This window comes from Sphaerodactylus townsendi, linkage group LG11 (assembly GCF_021028975.2).
Source record: "Sphaerodactylus townsendi isolate TG3544 linkage group LG11, MPM_Stown_v2.3, whole genome shotgun sequence".
Lineage (NCBI taxonomy): Eukaryota > Metazoa > Chordata > Lepidosauria > Squamata > Sphaerodactylidae > Sphaerodactylus > Sphaerodactylus townsendi.
Window position 1 is genome coordinate 55865228 of NC_059435.1, and position 23293 is coordinate 55888520.

General features: G+C 39.9%; 1 protein-coding gene across 7 annotated transcripts in view; it reads right to left on the reverse strand.

The window, feature by feature from the left end:
- The window catches only part of NEBL (nebulette), a 148231-nt gene that overhangs the window by 59831 nt on the left and 65107 nt on the right, over positions 1-23293 (reverse strand). For 3 of the 7 annotated variants that reach the window (XM_048511031.1, XM_048511029.1, XM_048511030.1), the window contains 2 exons: positions 22351-22435; positions 15503-15610 (listed from right to left, as the gene is read on the reverse strand). In XM_048511031.1, the coding sequence (XP_048366988.1) occupies positions 15503-15610; positions 22351-22435 (193 nt within the window). Of the gene's footprint in view, positions 1-1481; positions 2350-15502; positions 15611-22350; positions 22436-23293 lie in introns of those variants that run through there. The other 4 variants (XM_048511026.1, XM_048511027.1, XM_048511024.1 and 1 more) reach the window with 2 other exon arrangements.

Genomic DNA, 23293 nt, shown 5'->3' on the forward strand with positions numbered 1-23293 from the left:
AAGTATTTATGCCCTGCCTTTCTATAGTCATATTCAAGGCAGCTTACAAAATACAGCATAATGCAATAACATACACAATAAAAAAACCAATAACAATAAAAACCAACACAATACAATAAAATACAACAAAACCACACCACGCCATGATGCCAGAGCAGGCCAAATCACCAAACACATGGAATAGATTAGTTGACTGAGCACAAAATGGTGCTAAAATTGAAGGTATCCGGCTAAATGTGACATCTGAGGAACTTCACAGAAATCACAATGAATTTATCTTGACCAATGTGTTGTCATAATTAAAGAAACACTAATATTACAGAGAACTCTACAAAAAAACCCCACAGTCACAACCCATAAAGGTTGTTTTTCTAAAATGCACAGCAGCCCTTCAGTCCTATTACATGCATCAAAAATCAAGACCAACATTAGGCATATTCAGCATCCAGTCAGTAATATCAAATACGATTAATTTGTATCTCAATATTTTAACAAAAGGGAAATGCTTTTTTCACATTGTCAGGCATATGATTAATCATAAAAATGTGATAAGCATCTTCAAGGCCAAATCAGCTAAAAGCAAGACAGTAGATGATAAAAACAATTTCACCTTCTCATCCTCATTACTTTCATGTTCGACAGTGTTCCACAAATATAAACTTTCCCTTCCTCTCCTCACAATAGACACCTTGTGAGGTGGGTGGGGCTAAGAGAGTTCTGAACAAACTGTGACTAACCCAGGTCACCCAGCAGGAATGTAGGAATGGGGGGGGAAATCTAGTTCACCAGATAAAGAGTCCGCCACTCAAGTGGAGAAGTGGGCAATTAAACGTGATTCTCCAGATTAGATTCCACCTGCTCTTAACCATTACACCATGCTGGCTTTCATTTTCTATCACAAACATTAATCTTTTCACCCTCATTTTACAAATGTTATGCCTTAAAACGAGCACAGTGCATTCCAAAGTTAAAAGATTGAAGAATCTTACAAACCACCTGTTTGCTTGTTTTAAATTGATTTGAATAACCATTCAGGTAGATTCATTAACCCAACAATCTTAGGCAAGTAACATGCAGAAAAGTAACTATCTTATTTTACACCGGTTTGGGCAACGAGAAGAATGGGGCCCCTATGCATTCCATATTTCAAATGACAGCAACCAAGACTTAAAAGAGGACTTATCATGTTTGAATGGCTATTGCAATCCTTTGAGATCTTTATATGTTTTAACTTATTGCCTTTGCTATGCTTTGCAAAATTTCATAGATATAATATATGGAAGCAATAAAATAGCCACAGTAGAATAATAAAAATATACATGTTTCCATGCTGTAAGGAAAATGCAGCACTCAACATACTCAAGATTTCTGATAGCGATTATTTATTTCAGTACATCAAAACTATGTCAATATAGTTTGCTCTGATTTAAGGCTCAATATTAGCACTATTACAACAAAAATATTTAATGAAAATAACTTACCTAATTTTTTTTTTGTAGAGAAGAGAAATTCCTTAAACATTTTCCATTATAAACGTTAATCTTTTCATTCTCATTTTATAAATGTTATGTCTTTAACGGATGACCTAATTTTAACGTAAATGACAAAAATCCATAATGATTACAATTGGTAAACTCAATAATGTTATGGTCATATTAATCATACTCAGGGGGCTATGTCAAAGAATTCAAGAGTCCTCATAACATATGTACCAATGAAGACTTTTGGCATTATATGTAATTCTGAAAATGGGGTCAAGGAGAGTGGATCAAAAAAATCCCCACAAGGGGGCCAGGGAAAGACATTTTTCTATAAGCAGGGGGAACCCAGATTTGCCAAAAAAAAGTAAAATGAAATATAAAAAGATACATTGATATTTTTTAAAAAAAACCAGAATCATAGAGCCTACAGCTGCTTCTTTAAGAAAAGTATGCCCACAAGATCTCAGGAGACTATGTTGTGAAAGGTTTACAGCCATTTTAGTGGTTGCTGGGCAACCCCCAAGGATTGCAAGCCATAGTTAGCATCGGTATTGGGGAGTGGGGAGAGTCAGACTTTAAAAAGTAAAAAAGAGGAGAAAGAAGAAGTATACAGTAGGAGAGACTGAAGCAAAAAAAGGGGGAAGGGGGAACTGAAGGCAGGAAAAGGTAAGAAAAATGGGTAAGGAAGAAATGGCAGGGGAGACTGGGCCAGAAAGAGAAACAGGTGAGTATGTAAGTGGAACAGGAGGAAAGGTGAGGAGATAGCAGAGGAAGAAAATCTGAAGTTGGGTAATAAAGTAAAAAGGTTGGTGGGGGTCAGGTGCTTCCAGGAGGAGACAAGGACCCCTTCCGCACATGCAGAATAATGCACTTTCAATCCATTTTCACAATTGTTTGAAAGTGGATTTTGCTATTCCGCACAGTAAAAATCCAGCTTCAAAATGCACTGAAAGTGGATTGGAAGTGCATTATTCAGTTTGTGAGGAAGCGACCAAAGAAGGAAGCAAGAGGAAAGACAGTGTGGGGCAATGAGATCCACAAGTCTTCATATATCCACCACCTGTTAACTATGATAACGTATACCGTGCATTCTCAGCAAAAAATGAAATTAATAGTAAAATGCTCCACTAATTGCAAAGAAGAGAACATTTTAACCACTTTTGTAAATACAATCACTATGTTAAAATAGAAATACACTCATCTAAACCCATCAACTTCAACTCTGTTCTGATATATCTGCCAGCTTATTCGAGGAAGAATTAACTGAGCCTTGCAGAGAAATGCCTGCTGAATCAGCAGAGCCTGTACAAGCTTCTGTACAGAACCAGTACAGGCTTCTGGATCAGAGCTAATCAGCAGAGCTAAGGAAGGTTCTAGCAGCTCTGGGTCTCCAGATGGAAGTTGGTATTGCAGACAGAGGCCCCTTCTGGACCTTTAGAATAACACAGGTTCAATACACTTTCACAATTGTTTGCAAGTGGATTTTGCTATTTCGCACAGTAAAATCCAGCTGCAAAGTTCACTGAAAGTGGATTGAAAGTGCATTATTCTGCATGTGTGGAAGGGGCCAGAGATTGAGAGTGGCCTCAAAGGAGAGGTGCCACTCACAAGACTGCAGGCTAGCCATTACCCAGAGTCTTTGCAGGAACAGTCCCAGGCATGTAGCTCTGGGGAATAAAAGCCCTTTGGCAGAAACTGCAGTTGTGGTTGGAAAGTGGATTCTACCTAACCTTGACTGCACACCACTGCTGTCTCCAGACCTAACTGACAACGTACCAGCTTCTGACCTTGACTCCTGGATTTTCCTGGTTGCTGTATGTATTCCTGGTATTTGACTCCTGACCTGGTTGACTGCTCTTTGGACTCTTCCACAAACTTGGTAACTTTTGACTTTATTCTTTGCTGAACTGACAGCAGACCAGCTCCAGCTCTGATCCTACTCAGTCAGCATATGTGTCTCTTATGTGTCTCTTAAATAATAATGTGTCTCTTAAATATGTGTCTCTTAAATAATAATAATAATTAAGAAAGCAAACTCTCAATGTTAGGCACAAAAAAATGCAGCAGGTCGGGAATGCTTTGAGTAACCCTGACTACTGTGTGTTATCTTTGAATACTCTCCATTGCAAAAAAATATAAAGATAAAATTCAGGCATAATCACATCTGACACTGCTGGAAGAAAGTCTGAAGGGCACTATACTTTTATCAAGATACACTACATATATTGTCCCAATGTAATGGAGCTGCCTTTTTATGAACATAGCTGAGCGAGCATTTCAGTGACCGAATCTGAAGAGTGATCATGATAAAATATTCTAGTGCTGATGAGATAGTATTACAAATTCATCACGCTGCAATAACAACAGTTTTCCATTAGAATAAGGCAGTGCTAAGCTGATTATTCACAGATAATTAAATATAAACATATTTTATTTCAAAAGTATCAAGTATAATAAATGGAAGGGAGGGGGCATAATTATTCTATGGACATGTGATATCTTCTGGTACTTTGGTGATTACCAAATCTTTAATACTTTGAAGTATCTGAAAAGGCTGCAGTCTCTTAAAGCAATAATTCAACATTGAAATCATTATCTTCATTATCCAGTACTGATTGCAGAATCTTTTCCAGAATTGAATCTTACGCTCATGCAACAGCCTGTCTAACCAACTGCTGAGCACTTGGACCATTACTACTATTTGGGGACTCTGTTGCTACTATTTACACATTTTCCTGTGTATTATTATTATTGTGTATTATTTCCTGTGTATTATTATTTTGATTATGTGTTATTATTTCAGGTGTATTATTATTTCCTATGTTTAATTATTTCCTGTGTATTATTATTTTGATGATGTTGCCATTCACGTTACTGCATTTTTCAGATGGACTTTTATAGCACCATAGTTGACATTAACATGAAAAACATGTATTAACATATTTGATTTAATAAAATTATTTAATATATTTGATGCTGATTTGTTATATAATAACTACTGTATTACCCAGAATATACAATATACTCTATTGAAATGTAACGGCCAGAATGGCTTTAAAGTGAAATTTTCTTCTATACTGTGAAAGCAATTTTTAAAAGAAATATTGACACTGATTGCAACTGAATATTGCCAGTTTCAGTTCCCTGTGATTCTTATTGCTGACAGCAAAACCATAGTAGCTTTACCCTGAAGAGTAAACTATATGCTAGTTTTAGATTAAAAGTGAAGGAAACGCCAACAGAGGTTTCTTTTTTCTCACTAAACAGCGAGAAAATACTGAAAAGAAGTTTTCTGTGTTTGTATAGTCAATGCAGAGGTATGCCCTTCAATCTCAATCCACCAATTAAATGAAAGGAATGCGTGTGCAAGTAAAACTTTGGCTGATGAAACTTCCAATTAAATCTATGAAAGTTTTCGCTTCTAATAAAAATCTGTTAGGTATGAAAATGTCAGTGACATACCTGAATGCCAGTTACAAGTTTTGAGCTTACCCATAACATACATAGGTTTCCCCATATTTAGGCTTTGTTTATGAACCTTCTCCACAACTCTTAATTTTAAAAAAAAACACCTAGTGAAAATAGGTTTTTATCTTGCACACCTACAGTCCCCATCCTCAGCAGAGCTACATGCTTCTATGTTCTCTGACATCAACAGTGTTAGGAAGCTATAAATGTGCTCACAATGGTACTGTGAATAAGGGGAGAGCTGTGCTTGCCTGTCCTTGGCACCCATTGTTTGGACAACACCATCCTGGCCCCAAATGCTTGCCAGCTTTGTTTACTCTCTCCCGAACACAGAACGTGCCAAGAGATGCTGAACCTCACCTTCCATCTTGAACCCTATGAAAACGACGTTTTTGGCCAATGCTGCTTAGCACTCCAGGCACTTTATTCCAGAAACCACCCTGCTGCACAACAAATGGTAAGCTGCTCAGGAAGCAATCCATCACAGCATGATGTCTCAGGGCGCCTGCCAAATTCTTCTTGCCCATCACGAGCAACCTACTTCACAAAACAAGACTTCATCTTGCACACTTACAGTAAGCACTTAAACATTTCTAAGTCCATTGACTGGAACTATGCATATGATTGCATTGTAAATAGCTTAGTATAATTTTTTTCCTTTCTTTTCTTACCTGATCATTGTTCCATGCAATTGAGGAGGCTGAAAAATTGTTAAGGCACTCCTCTTTTGTCATATTATTCCCAGGCAAGACTTCAAACCAGCAGCTTTGAATCAGGATACAATATTTGTGTTTAACAAGGCAGAAAAATATGATTTAGTGCTGCATTAGTTCTAATTTTACTAATGTATTAATTGTATATTTCCTTTATCTCCCTGATAAGGGAGCAGATTAGGGAGAAGATATTGCATTGGGCAGTTTTAACAGTTCTTATGTAAATATTTTTGGTATTGCACTTGTTTTTGCTTTGGTCTTTGACTGTAATAAACAATTGATGGATATTAAATCAGGAAAAGGAAATACATCCCTTTCTCAAAACTGCATTGAATTATTTAAGTGATTCAGGAGATTAATGTGCACACCACTCAGATAAAGTAGAATACTTCTCTTACATTAAAGCACTCAAGCACTTCAGCTCTGCAGTCTACAACTGTGCTCTGAGCCTTGATTTTAGCATCTTTTCTTGCCAATTGTCCCAGCAATCTGTTTTATCAATTTCAGAGCACAGCTTATGCTTGAGCAAGTAAACAGGTTGAATGAATGTGCCAACAAGTTCTAATTATGGAATTGTTTTTTGAATGTGTCACTAGGGTCTGGAAATTATCAGTGCAGTTCACAGTGCATGATCATCAGCAAATAGTAAATTTATTTGCACTAATAGGGTTAAATCTGAAATGCAGTTTTAATGCAAACAGAATATATAACATTTAGGTGGAAGGCAGACAAAAAGCACCTAGATGTGCAGAATTTCAGAAAGCACCAGCAGCTAAAGATTCTGAGAAGATATTTTCAGTGTTTATCAGTTATTTATTTATTTATTCATTCATTCAACTTTTATACTGCCCACCTCCGGACGGCTCTGGGCAGTGTACAACATCTAATATAATCTAAAATAACAAGAAGAACACATTCAATAAATTAATACAATCTAATAAAATTAGGGCTCTAAATTTAACATTAAAACTATTTAAAACAGCGCACAAAACATAGCTTCTGGCAATCTAAAGGTCCCTCTGACAAGGGAATGGATTCTTAAGGCCCAAGATGTAAAAGGCTGCAGATGATAAAAAGGGAAGGAGGGGGCGCCATCAGCGGCCGGCTTCTCCCAAGGCCCGGTGGAACAGCTCGGTCTTACAGGCCCTGCGGAACTCTCCAAGGTTCCGCAGGGCCCAGACAGTTGGAGGAAGAGCGTCCACCAGGCAGGGGCCAGGGCTGTAAAGGCCCTGGCACTAGTGGAGGCCAGCCGGATCACTGAAGGGCCGGGGACCACCAGAAGATTGGCCTCCGCTAAACGCAGAGGCCGAACTGGGACATGCGGGGTCAGACCGTCCCGAAGGTAAGAGGATCCCAGGCCACGTAAGGCCTTAAAGGTTAGTACCAACACCTTGAAGACAATTCAGAACTCAACTGGGAGCCAATGCAGACAATGCAACACTGGCAAGATATGATCTCTAACGGCACCACCAGTGAGCAGCCGGGCCGCAGCATTTTGGACTAGTTTCAGCTTCCGAATCAGACACAAGGGCAGGTCCGCATAGAGCGAGTTACAATAGTCTAACCTGGAGGTGACCGTTGCATGGATCACAGTGGCTAGGTCCACTTGGGAGAGTAAGGGGGCCAGCCGCTGGGCCTGATGCAGATGGAAAAACGCACCCCGGGTTACATGGGTCACCTGGGCCTCCATTGAAAAAAACGAATCCAGGTGGACCTCCAGGCTGCGGGCAAAGGTGGCCGGTGCCAATTTGGCCCCCTCCCACACTGGTGGTTGGAAATCCCCAGCCCCCCCTTAACAGCCCAGCCAGAGGATCTTCGTCTTCGATGGATTCAACTTCAACCTGCTCTGCTGTAACCAACCAGCGACCACCTCCAAACCTTGCTGTAGAGCTGCAGGGATAGTGACCGTTCCCCACTCCATCAACAGAATGAGCTGAGTGTCATCAGCATATTGATGGCAGATCAACCCAAAGCTCTGTACCAACTGAGCAAGGGGTCGCAAATAGCTATTAAATAACAGTGGGGATACACTGGGGTACCCCCTGGGGTACACTGCAATAAAGCGGGCACTTCCGGGAGGCTTGGTCCCCGCACCACACTTGCTGACTCTGGTCCCGGAGAAACGAGACAATCCACTGAAGGACAGTGCCCCGTACCCCGGAAACAGCCAGGCGGTGGGCCAAAAGATCGTGGTCGACCACATCAAACGCTGTGGTAAGATCTAACAGTATCAGCAGTGCCAATCCGCCCTGGTCAAGCTGCATACGGAGCGTATCTGTGACGGCGACAAGAACCGTCTCTGTCCCATGCCCAGCACAGAAGCTGGACTGGAAGGGATCAAAAGCCGATGCGTCCTCCAGGAAACCCTGAAGCTGCTCCAACACCACTCTCTCAATTACCTTCCCCAGAAACGAAAGATTCGAGATGGGGCGGTAATTGGCCAAATCACTAGGATTTAACGATGGTCTTTTCAAGAGCGAGTGGACCACCGCCTCCTTCAGCCCACCCGGAAAAACTCCTTGTTCAAGGGAGCTATTGATGATGTTCAACAGGTGGGGTTGCAGCTCCTCACAGCACGCTTTAATAAGCCAAGAGGGGCATGGATCCAGAGGACAGGTAGTAGGTCTAACAGCAGCCAGGGCCCTGTCAACAGCGGCTTCGGAGAGCAGGGAGAACTGGGCCAAGCAAGGGCCAGAAGACGGCAAGGGGGCCTCCAGTTCGCTAATTGTAGCTAAAGTGGTAGGAAGGTCCTGGCAGAGTGACGTGACTTTATTTGCAAAAAAGCTCATAAATGCCTCACAGCTAATAGCCAATTGAGAATTTGTAGAAGCCTCAGGCAATGAGGTGAGGGATCGAATAATACGAAACAATTGTGCCGGGCGAGAGCTAGCAGACACGAGAGAGAAGAAAGCTCTCTTCGCCTCCTTCATCGCTATCTCATAGGCCTTCATAAACGTCCTATAAGATGTTTGCGCAGCTTCGTCATGAGACTTCCTCCACACTCACTCTAGATGTCTGAGCTCCCGTTTCATACAGCATAACTCCTCGGTGTACCAAGGGGCAAGCCGAGCATATGGGCACAGAGGTCGCCGGGGAGCAACAACCTCGATGGCATCGGAGAGCCGGGAGTTCCAGTCCTCCACCTGCTCATCGAGAGTGCCGGCGGGTTCAGGATCCCACAGAGCATTCAGAAATCCAATAGGATCCATAAGTCTCCACAGGCAGGCATAAATCAGCCCGTCACCTAGACCCCTGTGTTCGTGATTGGTGGTTATCACTTTGATTGTAATCTTTTACATTGAAAAGAGAATGGGTTGGATCCTAATAATCTATTCCGCCAATGCAAGAGGATCTTGTGCCAGTAGAGATCTTACAGCGCTTACAGGAACAGAATGTTAAGAGCTATTCAATTTATGTAAAATAGTCCTCGCCTTTTATATATTGCAAATATTGGGGATAAAAGTCCAGTTAAGAAATGAGACAATAATCCAACAAAATATTTCAAATGCAGTCTATAGATTTTGCATACTTTTGTTTGTTTAGCTTGAATAGTAATGAAAAATGGCTCTGGTCATGAAAGCTTACCGAAAAAGTGGCACCAGACTTACCTGTGCAATGTTGCTGCCCAGTGAGGGAAACGTCGAGATCCTCTCTCTCTCTCTCTCTCTCTCTCTCTCTCTCTCTCTCTCTCACACACACACACACACACACACACACACACACACCCTGTGCTCTCAGCGACATTCATGGCCTTGTGGTCAGGCGGTAGCAGCACAGATGAGGCTCAGGAGCAGTGGCTTCAGAGGATTAACAGCGAGGGCCTTGGTGCAGTGGCTTCAGAGGGCCTTGTACCAGCAGTGTGGTTTGACAGTATGGGACCTTGCACCAGCAGGTCCTGGTGGTACTAGGGCTCTGGGACAGGTACCCTTGGGCATGCATGGGCAGTGGATAGCTACCCAGGAGTAACAGCAGACAGAACAGTGCTATTTGGTGGGCCTTTAGAAGAGCAGACTCAGGTTGCTGGCAGGGGAAGGAGCATCGGCTTTCACACAGCTGGGCATTACCATGCACTTCCTTTCACACCGAAGTGCCTTCATGAACTCCAGCACGCTACCAAAAGGATCAGGATTGTTGTTTATATTTTTAAAATATGTTTATAACCATTATATAAATGAATCATTTACTAGTTTCAAAGTTATAGGCCAGGACTCAATGGCACTACTAGGATGACATTGCACAAGGAAGAGATCACTAATTTTTGCCAGTTCTTTACAGCTGAAGAGTAATTTGAATGTCAATCTGGTGGATACCCCATTCTCAGATAATGCTTGGGAAGAGAGCAACAAAAGAAGGCAGCAACAAAAATGAGAAAATTCCATAAGGAAAACTTACATGTGTTAATTTGTTAAACTGTTATGTTGTTTACAGGGGAAAAAAGACATTTTAGTTCTATCTTGAAATTAAGAAAAATTAACAATAATGAAAATTTGACAAAAAGTTGTATAATATTTAAACGCAACGGCAAAATAGAATCACTACAGACAGATTGCTGCAATTTAAATACTCATACACAGCATTGACATTTCTGAAACAAATGCTTTCATGTATACCATATGTTCACAGTTCATGACAGCAGAGGAAAAAATGATAAGACAAAACCTGTTTTTATTGGCGAGGCTTGAAAATGTTTTCCAGAGACAAGTGCTACACATATGAAACTTGGAAGCTGTTTCCAGTTCCAGGACTTACCTTAAGCAGAAATGAACTATGCTTCACTAGTTTGGCTATCTGCTCTAATCACCAATTTCAAGAAATCTGGTATCTTCTCCAGTGGCTCTCTACTTCATGGTACCAAACACCAAAACAAGCATGAAACAATCAAAAAAGCAAATGCACGCACAAAAGTGCCATTTTTAAATAAATGATTGGTGATTTGGGTGCTGTGTGGTTTCCGGGCTGTATGGCTGTGTTCTAGCAGCATTCTCTCCTGACGTTTCGCCTGCATCTGTGGCTGGCATCTTCAGAGGATCCATCTGAAGATGCCAGCCACAGATGCAGGCGAAATGTCAGGAGAGAATGCTGCTAGAACACGGCCAAACAGCCCGGAAACCACACAGCACCCAAGTGATTCTGGCCGTGAAAGCCTTCGACAATACAATGATTGGTGATTATCCAGTTGCTATTAACAATATTTTTTCTGAGCCTTTTAAAACTCACTATTGCTGCTACAACTATGGGAAAATTATTTCAAAGGACAGGATTGTGTCTTCTTTACTTACCTTCTAACAACCTCTCTTTGCATTTAAGAAATCAATCAGAATACAAATCTTAGAAAGTTATTATGATGGTTTTCTAACTCCCTTTCCCATTTTAGATATTAATAAATCTTATATATACTTGACATCATGAGAAAAAAATGACTGAAATAAATTTGATTGTAAAGGAATACTAACATATGAAAAGTTACTAACTACAAAGAAATGAAACAATAGTGAAACAATGCAAATGCATTTAACTGCATTAAACACTTGAGGTCCTTGTAAAACAGATGTGAATGTTGCAAACCTGAAATACTGGCGGGGGGGGGGGGGATGAGTGTCTTAAATCACTCCACACAAATTGGAAAATGTACAAGCAATTTAAAATGTCCATAAGACCATGAAAAGGTGAACCAAAATGTCTTAAAACTTATTAATAAAAGTAGTTAATTTATTTAATACTTTTACAGCAATCCATATAAGACTCTCGGTTTGTGACTGTTGTGACAAAATAATCCTATCAAAATAATGGAGGGGTTACTTCTATGGTTTCTACTTTCACTAAATTTAGGTTGTACTATTTACTAAAATAGTTGTACTATTTACTAAAAGTTGTACTATTTACTAAAATTTACTAGATCAAGTAAGGATTGCCACTGGGGACTTCAACCCCAACTCTGCCACCCCTTCTCACTCCGTCCACTTCTCACTCCCTTTGCCTCATTAGATGCTCTTTCCCTTTCTTGTCCCCCAGGTTTCTCAAAACTCAGGCCCCTTCCACACATGCAGAATAATGCACTTACAATTCACTTTCACAATTGTTTGCAAGTGAATTTTGCTATTCTGCTCAGCTGTAAAAGTGCATTGAAAGTGGATTTAAAGTGCATTATTCTGCATGTGCAGAAGGGGCCTCTGTGAAACAAAATGTGCATGTCAAAGGAGTTTTCACAATTCTTGCCTGAGGAAGCAACGAAAGAAACAGCATTAGCAGTTCCAGGAATGAGACTGAAGAAGAAAGAGTGGTTAAACTGGGGTACCAATGGATGTGTGGTGTCCTCTCCCCCAAATATATACATATACACATACAAATATATATAAATACATACTTCATGACAAACTTCAATCTGATTAGATTAACTTCATCTTGTTTAGCTTACAAATTCCATTTATATATTGTGGGAAAAGGAAGCTGAAAACCTGGTACAGTCATAAAACATAACCGTGGTGGGAAATTAGGAAAATTTAATAGATTTTTTTTCACTTGGTGCTCAAGCTTTATCCTGAGGAAAGAAAGATGGTATCTTTCTCTAAAGAAAGATGGTATCTTCCTCTAAAATCTTTTTAAAAGCTTTAAAGACAATTTTATTGCAGGGACATTCTGTTGAATTTAGAAGCTGGTGTTTTTAGGATTTTATCATTTCTTGTAGAGCACCTGTTGAATCCTGACAATGCATTAGTTTGTTGCCATAATCTTATTCAGAGGGCAATGTGAGATAGAAATATTTTAAATACATAAGCTGTAAGAACTCTTCTTCCCTTCTCACAAGAAAATCCCCTGCTTTCCCTTTTCTCTGATTTACAGGCTACCCATGGTTAGTATTTATTTCAGTGTGGGCATAATGCTACACCATTCATAGCCCTTGAAATAGAAGGGAAAGGGAATTCACATATGAGAGGGGAACAGAACAATCCCACAGCACATTCCTGACACATTCCTAGTTGGGTATTAGGCCCATGGTCATGCTGTGATATAATATGGGAATCCTTGAATTTAGGGTCCAAAAATGCCATCCCAAAACTGAGGCAGAACATAGAATTGAAAGCTCAGAGGCTATATAGCTATAATAATGAAAGATTCCCAGCTATAACTAAGTATACCTGCACTTCATACAAGAGATCTGCTAGGTGGTGGTTGAGATCTGGGCAGAGTCAGTTACTGAAACACCTTCTGATAAGTATTTGAAAGTGAGAGAGAAAAATCAGTTAAGAAATGTGTGGTTACACTTAACAAGGGGTCTATGGGGGGCATAAATAGAAAGCTGATGCAAAGTTACCATTTAGAGCAGAAATTGTTGCTCAAAGCTGCTTGCAAAGATAGTTTGGATCAAGAAAGAAATGGGATTGCTAAAATCTTGCTGAAGCCTTTGCTTCACTTGTGACAATATGCACAGCTGCAAGGAGGTGAAGTAATGGAACACTTGATCTCTCCACTTAAAACAATAAAAACATTTCTCTTTAAAAGTGAACCATCTTGACAAAGAAAGGTCAGAAGAGGGAGAAATCCAGAGAGAAATATAATGTCTTGGGAAACCTAGCTTGTTCTGTGCTCTCTAATGACAGCATGAACGAAGCGTTGCACTATTCTAGATGCTACATTCCTCCATGCTATTCCTGAGAAGACCAGACATACTTTCTACCTCTGAGGTGACTGTCTTGCCACCCTGATGCTTCAGTTGGTATCTTTCATTCCCATATGTGAAGTATTATGGCATATTCTGTATGCTTTTATTGGATCATTTGCTGTCGCTAGTACAGTGAGCTACTGTACTTTAATGGATTCATAAATCTACCCTGACATATGTATGGTTGGTCTTGCTGTCGGATTCAGAAAATAACCTGGAGCACAGTGGCCCACTTAGCAGAGATTTGCTTAATGCAAGAAAAAGTTAGTACTTTATAATTATTTTATCTGTCACTCTTTCTATTTTTTTCTATTCAAGACTTTAATTATCTTTCTTAAAAACTATTAAACATATAATGAAGTGAGTAGGACATTCTTTAACGAGTAATAAAACGAGTAATAAAAAGTTCTCCTGAATAAAATTTAGAAAAGCTTAACATTAAAGTGAAAAGCAAGACATAAGGCTATTCACTTACCTTAATGACTGACAGAGATGCTTCCTTTAAACATATTTGTGAAGTGTCATTAATACAGATAATGTTTAAGAGAACCTTTTATCTTAATATAGCAAGATTCTTCCAAGAGTGAACTATGCTTTTCACAGTATCTGTTTCATAGAGTTGTATGCATGTTGAATTAAAAATTGATGGTTTTGCAGGAGGTTTAACATTTTATCCACATCATACTTTGCAATTATATCACAGGTTTTACTCAAACTATGATCTAATCACTGTTGTCAACATGAAGGTAATCAGATATTTTTATTTATCACAAAGGATTGCTTTTCTATAACATTTAATCTGTAATAAGTACCCCTTAAACAACCTGGTCTAAAATCACATCTAAATGTAATGCAAACACAAAATACCTACATTCATACTCTCTTAATACTGAATCCATAAGCTCCTTTCTAATACCTTCATCTGTTTTTCTCATAAAAGAATGAACTAAAGGTTCAAACATGTGCCTTCTGAGGACAAATGTTATACAGTGGCAATCGACTGTACTTACTAATTGCTAACTATTAATATTTAAGCCATCAATCAACAGCATGAATATTTATGTCTGATGTCATACTGTGTCACTCTTATCATAATTGGCTCTCGTTGGCAGTAGATAAACATATTTCCAGACAGATTCCCATTACTGTTGATCAGCTGCTGCACTAACTATAGCTAGTTCAGTAAACCAGGGTTAATTTAAACGTAACATTTGATTGAAGCTTAAAGATACATAAGTATGCTTATCTTTGCTCTCTGTGGCTAAAAGTGACATGTTTCATGCACTAGATCTCAAAAGTTCCAGATGGGTAACAAGAGACTTAAAGATGGTCACCAGCCATGCAGTTAAGTAAACAGTTCCAGATGTTATGCTTGGAATCTGTTGTTGATGGTTAAGGATTCAGGGACAGGATATGGGATGTTTTGGATTGGTGGACTAGATGTTTTGGATTGGTAAGCCACCATCAATGCATTAAAAGGTGGGGGGAGGGTAATTTAAATAAAAAAGACAATGGGATAGAGTTGGAAACACACCTTTCCACCCATTTGTTCTTGATCATTCACTATATAGGGAGGTAGAAATGCATCACCAGCGGCTTTTAAATCCAATCAACGGTTTTACCCAGAATGTGATCCAATCATTTGTTGATATGACAGCAAATACATTTAAAATAAGAAGCAGAACATGTGTCACTGTTTCAAAGATCCAATGAACATTTGTATTTCTGTGTGCATGGCAACCTAACACTTGTGAACACTTTTGAGAGCTGTTTTTGTATCTACTAACACTGCATGTTACCACAACTCACCCAGTTTTCCCACACACAACCTTACGGTATCTTCAATATTCTTTTGAAAGCTACCTTTCCCAGACTTTTAATTGCTACATCCCCACATAAAAGAAATATTCCTACTTGCAAAAAAACAGACTTTGATTTTTTATGAGCTTTTTAATTGCAAGTGAAAATAATAAGTACATCTTTAGTATTGGAGAGGGGAAACACACACTACCAATGTATTGTGTAAGCAGATCCCAGACACACGAACACCTCAAACAATTCAATTTCCTCACTCACACAGACTCACACTTGGAAATATCACCACAATCTCATATCATGCCTTTTCCTCTTTTTTTGCACCCTTCTGAAGATCTTATATCACTGAAAAGGTTGTCACATACATTACTGATTTGCTCCTGCGTCCTTTTCAGTCTTTGCAATTCTGGCGTGTCAGTTACGATGCTGAAGCCTCTTCCCTTGCTTTCTTCAAAGTCTCGTTTGTATTTTACCTACCAAATAATATATGGAGAAATAAAATTATTTTCATTATATTCTACAGCCTATCAGATGAAGTGTAATTTTAGCTGAACACCACAAAAATGACAGCACTTCAGAGCATCATCTTCCATTTGTTAAGAATGATTTTGTCTGCACTTTCACACTGCAGAATTAGTCTGCAATCTAATCATGGAGCAGCTCAAAGAAAGCTAAAAATGTTAAAAACCTGCACAAAGACAACAGTGTTCAAGACTCTCCCCTAGTCCACCCCATCCACTTCTTTTCTGACTGGCAACAGGTTCTGCTGCTCCATTTTACATTATTATTTCCTTAGTTTGTGTTGTAATAAACATTGTAATAAGCATTGTCTAATTTCTATTAGTTTACCTCCCTCCTCAGTTATCAGCCACAAGCCTGGGAGGGTTTAGCATACAAGCCACAAGTCCTATTAAATCCTATAAAAATTGTCCTGGTGGAAGCAGCTTTTAACCTAATGCAGTGTCATCAAGGAAGGAGTAAGATTAATGAATCTAGGGAGGGAGTTCAAAAAAACCTGTTTAAGATCCTGTTTAAAAGATCCTATTTTACAGATCTACCCAGTGAATTACAGAGAATGGGATCACAATGGGAAGGGTCCCAAGGCAGATCTTTTTTAAAAGTGCAGGTACATATAAAAGCCCAGATCCAGATAGCCCAGGCTAGCCTGATTTTACCAAATCTTGGTAGCTTAGCAAGATTGGCCCTGGGTGGTATTTGGATGAGAGACCACCAAGGAAGTCCAAGGTCACATCATCAAGGCAGGCAATGGCAAACATCTGAACATCTTCTAGCTTGAAAACTGCCGGGTTGCTATAAGACCTTTGGAATTTGATGGCTTTTTCCACCTCCACATATGGAAATCTTAAGTATTTTGGTACCTATTTTCCATTTCTTTTAAGAATCCTGGACCCACACTGTTTAGGACTTTAGAGGCTATAGCTGACATGGCATAGTTAATATAGCTAACCACAGCCAAAAATATCTGACCACTGTGATTCAATTCAGTTTTAATTTCCAAGTGGCCCATGGCAAGCACATCGTAATCTTGAGCAATTAGTTACTGTCCTTAGTATGTAAGAACTAGATCAAGCCAAGTGGGCTCTCCTGTCACAAGTCACGCCCTCTGGGATCCATGCTTCTTTGTATCCTATCTCTTGGGCAAGGTCTGTTTCTACCATCTTCGTCCGACTGCATGTCTAATCTGTTATATATGCACTTTTGGTTCTTCTATGCATGTGACACTATTGCAATCTGGATTACGTTAGGATAATCACTATGGTTTGATATACAAATGAATGTGCCCCACCAACCCTCCCACCTGTGAGGTGAGCAAAACATATACTCCATCACACAATCACTCCACACAGTGGCACAGAGAGAAACACATCTCACTGTGAAATCCCTCTGAAGATGCCAGCCATAGATGCAGATGAAACGTTAGGAGCAAAAACTATCATATCACAATCACACAGCCCAGAAAACCCACAGCATCCAGTATTTACAAATGTACCTTATGTAACCAAATGTGCCCTAAGTAAACAATGCTTTCTGTGGACTATAGCCAAAGACCCTGACAAATAGATTTTATTTTATTTTCAACAGATAGCAACCTAAAAATGGATCTTGTATGTACATACAATATTGGAAAATGTCCCAAAACTCTTAACAATTTTAAATCTATAATTAAACCCATCATTTATTGGTTATAATCTGTAGCCAGATTGAATACAAATTCCAGATTGCTCTTACTGAAAAGACATTTCTTTGCTTGAAATTCTTAGTAGAGGGGAAGAAAAAATGGGAATGTGGGAAAGACTTCCAGAGAATCTAGAGGACTAACTAGAACAGCGGTCTGCCATGCCGGGGATAGGGCGGTATACTAAATTAAATTTAATTAATTAATTAATTAATTTAATAATAATAATAATAATAATAATAATAATAATAATAATAATAATAATAATAATAATAATAATAATAATAATTTGTAGCCCATGAACATCTGGAGAGCTGCGGGTTGCAGACCCCTGAACTAGAACTATGTTTCCCACTCTCTGACAAGGGAAACCCACTGTGATTGGTGACTCATAAACATTGATGAAATCACCTACAAATTATCAGGTTGTTTTTTTTTTAATGGGGAATCATTCAGGGAGGCAAGAAATGTTTCAAAGTGTATACCATTTCTCTAAGTCACCTACATCTGTAATTATGCATGACCTGTACAAATGCAACCATCAGAAATATCTTTAATACACATTGCTTTGTTGCAACTGAATTCTGATTAAGTCCAAAACCTCACACCAAATCCTGAAATGGTACACTTGGTTTCTAAGCAAAATGAATAAAAGAAGATGCACATGAGAACCTTAACATGGAATTCCATTTATATTAGAGCAGTTGGAAACCAGGAATAGATTAGATCCCATTATATGTACCATACAGATAAATGTGGATTTCCAGCTTTCGGCAGTGCAAACTGACACAAAAAGCCTTTCACCCTGCATAGAAATGAGCTTTCTCACAGGTTCCCATAATTTTCCTCACTGAGGGTAAATTGTTAGAACCAGCAGTACAATCAACAACCTTAACCTTCCTTTTAATATATACACATATATTAAAATTACATAAAGTGCATTTAAAATATCCTGACAGAAGAGTTGATGTAAGATGTCTTTGTCAGAAGAAGAAAAACCCTGAGAGCAAATACTCATTAGTTAATGTACTGCTGCCTTTTGATTTAAAAATGCTCCTGTGCTGCCCTGATACAGCCCCATACGGGGGGAGGGCAAAAGGGCTCTAGAAAGTAGTGCAGCCTTGTGCCAGCATGTTTGCTCCTCCTGGGGTACTTACCCTGATGGAGGGGGCAGATACACAACCTGAATCCCACTGCAGCAGAACCTGGAACTCCAGACTGTGACAAGGCTGTACTAGCATCCCATTTGGATGTCAGCTTGGTGGGGCAGGATGGGGCATTCCAAGGGGCAGAGCTGACATTAGCTAGCTCCCTGCTGGGGTTGAGGGCTGGGAACATGGCACCCCACCCCTTGGACTTACACAATGCTTTTGGTGGCATAAATCCTGTAAACCTTATGGGATTTTTCAGTGGGGGGGGGGGGTTGTCGTGCCTGTTTTGAGCTCCCCGTTCCACCACAAAGTCCCCTTGGTTGTGGTGGTATGGTGCCGCACTGATGGCACATCTCGCTGCTTCCAGCACTGGTGGCACATTCGCTGCTTTGAATGAGGCTGCCCATTGGATCCACTGTTACTACCAAAGGAATGAGTAAACTCTTGCTTTGGTATCGGAGGCCCTTTCCGCACGGGCCAATAACAGCGCCCTAGGGACGGCAAAAACACCGTCCCTAGGGAGCTGTTCGCATGGGGGGCGCAGCTGCATCGCAGCAGCGCCACCCTCGCTCCTCCCCAGCGGCGCGAAGCCGCTGTTACCCAACCTCGTTCCCCGAGGCCGTTTCCGCACAGCCACACTCGGGGGTGCGTCGGCGTATACACACACACACCCCAGGACCATTCCAGCACATCGCCCAGTCCAGTTGCTCCAAAAGTTGCTCTGAAGGACTGTCTTTTCCTGTATGAGTACACATATCAATTCACATCTGGTTGTAAAATATTCCTTGGAATACCCTTATAAATCCTACCAGAGTTTATAGCAACTCTTGACATAAAGGATGATATTGTTGATTACATTACAGTTCTATGTTGATGCTTGAGCTTTGGAAAGGCACGATACACATTTTAAAATAAACAGTTTTATTTAAGGCTTCCTTAGATAAGCAGTTGATATATTCCAATCCAAGATGCTTTCAGCATAAAGTGTACTTTCTATACTCTCATGGTTTAATACCTACATTCTCAGTTTCCTATTCCTCACTGAAACTCGCTTGAAAACAATAATTTGGAAACCAGGAGCCTTTTATAAAAAGACACACCTTCAAGTCTACGCTTAGAATATATAGCCTGTGTTCACTAGACATCACAAAACCCAGCTTGCTTATTTTGGTCAAGCTAATATTTAGACAAACCAGGATATATTCACTGCCATTAGACAGGAGCAACTTTTGGAGTGGGGTGGGAGTTAGAGAAGAGGATGCAGGGCAGTTCTATCTCTCAGCAGCTCTTAATTGAAGGTCCTGTTGTACCCCCCATGTCTCCACCCCGCCTTCTAGTCTCTGGCTGTAGGACATTACAGGGGATGGGGCAAAGTGACTTCTCTCAGCTCCATGAGAGTCTTTGAAAGACTCAGTCTGTTTGCCAGCATAGGTAACAGAACATTAATTTTCAATCACGCTCCTCTACCTTGCATAAAACTATGGTCTGCCATTCCAACACAGATGGCTTTAATCGAAATCCTGACAGCAGTGCCTGATATTAATGAAATGCACAAAAACAGGCTTCACGAGCCATACTTCCTAAATTTGCACATTTTCATGAGCATCTAATGCCTCTCAGATTTTGGAAGAACCTCTAATAGTCTTTTAGCCTGTATTCCGTAGCTACAGGGCTGATCTCACATTAGGATGTTTCCCTGAAAACAAGGGGAAATTATTTGCTTTCTGGAATGTATTGCATTCCAATCAAAAGCAGCTCATGTTCTATGTGACTAATTTATGTAGTTTTTAGCTACTAGAACATGGCTGTGCAGCCCGGAATCCACACAGCGCTCCACTTGGGAGAATGCCTTGTCACACAAATGGAATAATGTGAACAAATAAAAGATGGAGTTTCTTCTCTGGCAAAAGGAGATATATGCACACCATAAAACTTCAAACCTTCATATAAACAGTTAAAAATTAATGTAGGGAACACTGAACAAAAGCTGGAATTAAAAGACCAGGTATTCTTCTCCGACTACCAGTTTTGAAAATAAGTCACATCACATTAAAATACCTAAATTCAAGTCTAGTAGCACCTTTGAGACCAATAAGTTTTCAGGGTGTAAGCTGTGGAGCCAACACTCCCTTCATCAGATACAAGTTGGAATGGAGATCCTTTGCTGATTAAAGGTATGCTTTGGAATTTGCTTGTGCTCACAGCCCTGCACCATTTTCACTGGAGCAGACCACCTAATACCATGGTTATTCAATGAATGAGAATAACTGTGCAGGCCACTAGGGTCTGGATCTAACCAAAGTCCTGCAATGTCTGTCATCCCAGCTTCCTGATACATAACTATTTTTGACTGACTTGCTAAGAGTAAGGCCAGCTGCCCAGACAGGGTGGATGTGGCCAGAAGGAAGGTCACTGACACAGTGGGCTAGGTTTATGCAGCCATTATCTGCCACATGGACAGACACCTCCTTCTGGAAGGAAGTGCTGCCTTGACCCGACAAGTCCGCTTCTCAGAGGACACTTGGCCAGGACACTTGGCTACAAAGGATTTATCATGAACTGCAGGTTTGATTGCAGTTGAAGAAACTGTGGCAGGAGCCAGGTTGGTGCTCACCTGCCTCTTGTGGTAGTACAAAAATGGGAGCAGATCATTTTCTGGGGGAAATAGGGCCTGCATGCCCATTTCCCTTATGTTTGTAGTTTAGCCTTGTGTACAGTGTTCTCTTCCTGCTGTTTGCACTACATGAGGATTTTTTTCCTCATTGTAGGCTTGATGTTTTAACACACTTTGGTTTCAGGAGTCACAGCTTGATGAGTCAGTGGTCCATTGAGAGTCAGAGACAAAAATAAAAATGCCTGCATTTAATCTTCACTGGAGGTGTCAACCTTACTGGTATGAAAATACTGAGATGTTGTGTACAATCCTGATGTGAAAATTAAAAAGAAAATAGCCATACTTGAAACAGATCAGTGTAATCCAAGATGGTGCTACTGACCAAACAAACAAACAAACAAACAAACAAACAAACAAACAAACAAACAAACAAACAAACAAACAAACATAGATAGATAGATAGATAGATAGATAGATAGATAGATAGATAGATAGATAGATAGATAGATAGATAGATAGATAGATAGATAGATAGATAGATAGATAGATAGATAGATAGATAGATAGATAGATAGATAGATAGATAGATAGATAGATAGATAGATAGATAGATAGATAGATAGATAGATAGATAGATAGATAGATAGAAAGAAGTAGGGTTCTCCAAATACCTGTAGTGACAGTAACAAAATGCTTTCAATCATGAACAAGCAAATATTTTATTTGCTAAATTTCCAGTGTCAAAAGAATATTTTAATCTGTTTATTATTTTCTCATATAGGGTATAATCCAGTCTACTGTAGGTACAACACCTATATTCAGATTTCCATAAACTCAACAGAACCTTATTTTTGTACATCCCAGTAGAATCCATGGCAGAGAATAAGAGATCTGTGTGAACATCCTGTAATTCTGTTCAGTTCTTTCCTGGCAACCCTATGCCCCAAAGCATCAGTAACCTGTATCAAGGTGAGCAAGGAATGATGCATGACCATGGTGAGGTTCTTTCTTGCATTCAAATTTTATAATCAATAAAATATATGAAACACAAATAGACAAGCCAACTGACAGCAATTATTGCAATTGGTGCAGTGTTTTTTTCCCCCCAGCTACCCTGATAATGCAAACTGATCCAGGCCACATGTGACTGCATGTAATGGGAAACAATTACATATAATGGGAAGCAGTATAAGTACTAGCGAGAAGCTGTGTCAGTCATTCGAAACATATATAAATTAATTCACATATTACCTGACTTTGCAATTCACTTTGTTGTTTCAGTCGGAGGTTTTCAGGCGTGTCAGCCACAGTAGTAAAGGACTGCTTTGGGTAATGTCTAGAAATTAAAAGAGAAGGAATTAACTGCTTTCACCAACTTCTAATTGGTCTCCAATTATGGACCAACTTCTTGTGATACAGCCTTTCAAATACTTTCATCCTTGAAGCTGGATTAAGCTCATGAGCTAGAACCTGGAACCTTTGGATTTCAGTTATTCTATGAGCTCTCCCTTTCAGATCAGGAATAAAATATTGATTACTTGCTCTGAGTTATGATTTGATCCTGGAATTGATCTAGCAGAAATTAATTCTGTGTGGCAAAGGTTGCTCATGTCCCTTACCATACTATCACAACCTTATGTAACAATTCTGTTTGTCAGACACATCTAAAAACATTTTGCATGGATGACTCATTTCAATGAACTGATTTAATGTATCTGCACCCATAGGTTTTATGCCAGGAGCTAACTAGAAAATGATAAGGACTCTGAGGGACTGGGGCTGAAAAGTGTGTACACTGTACATGGGGCTGTAGATTGAGTGTACACTGTACATGGGGAGAATGTAGACAGTAGAAACAAAGTAAAAAATGAAAATAAGGAAAAGGAAGGACAAAGAAAAGGAAACCTAACACCATTGTCATAGTCTTGCATACAGCTACTGCTGTATGGATTTAGGAGAAAAATACATAAAGATGTCCTTGTACTAGAAGAGTTGCTTGCACTAGAGGAGTTGCTTCAAAAAGTCCTGACCCTCTGGGCTTACCTGGGGCCATATCTCCAACAAAGGACCAGGGAATGAGTGGAGAGAAGGGGGCCTCAGACCAGTACACAACTGGTGGGGAGGGACTGCGTGGGGAGACAGGACACAGTGGTCCGGGACCTGCACCTACCTGGTATGATGGTGAGGGAGCCAG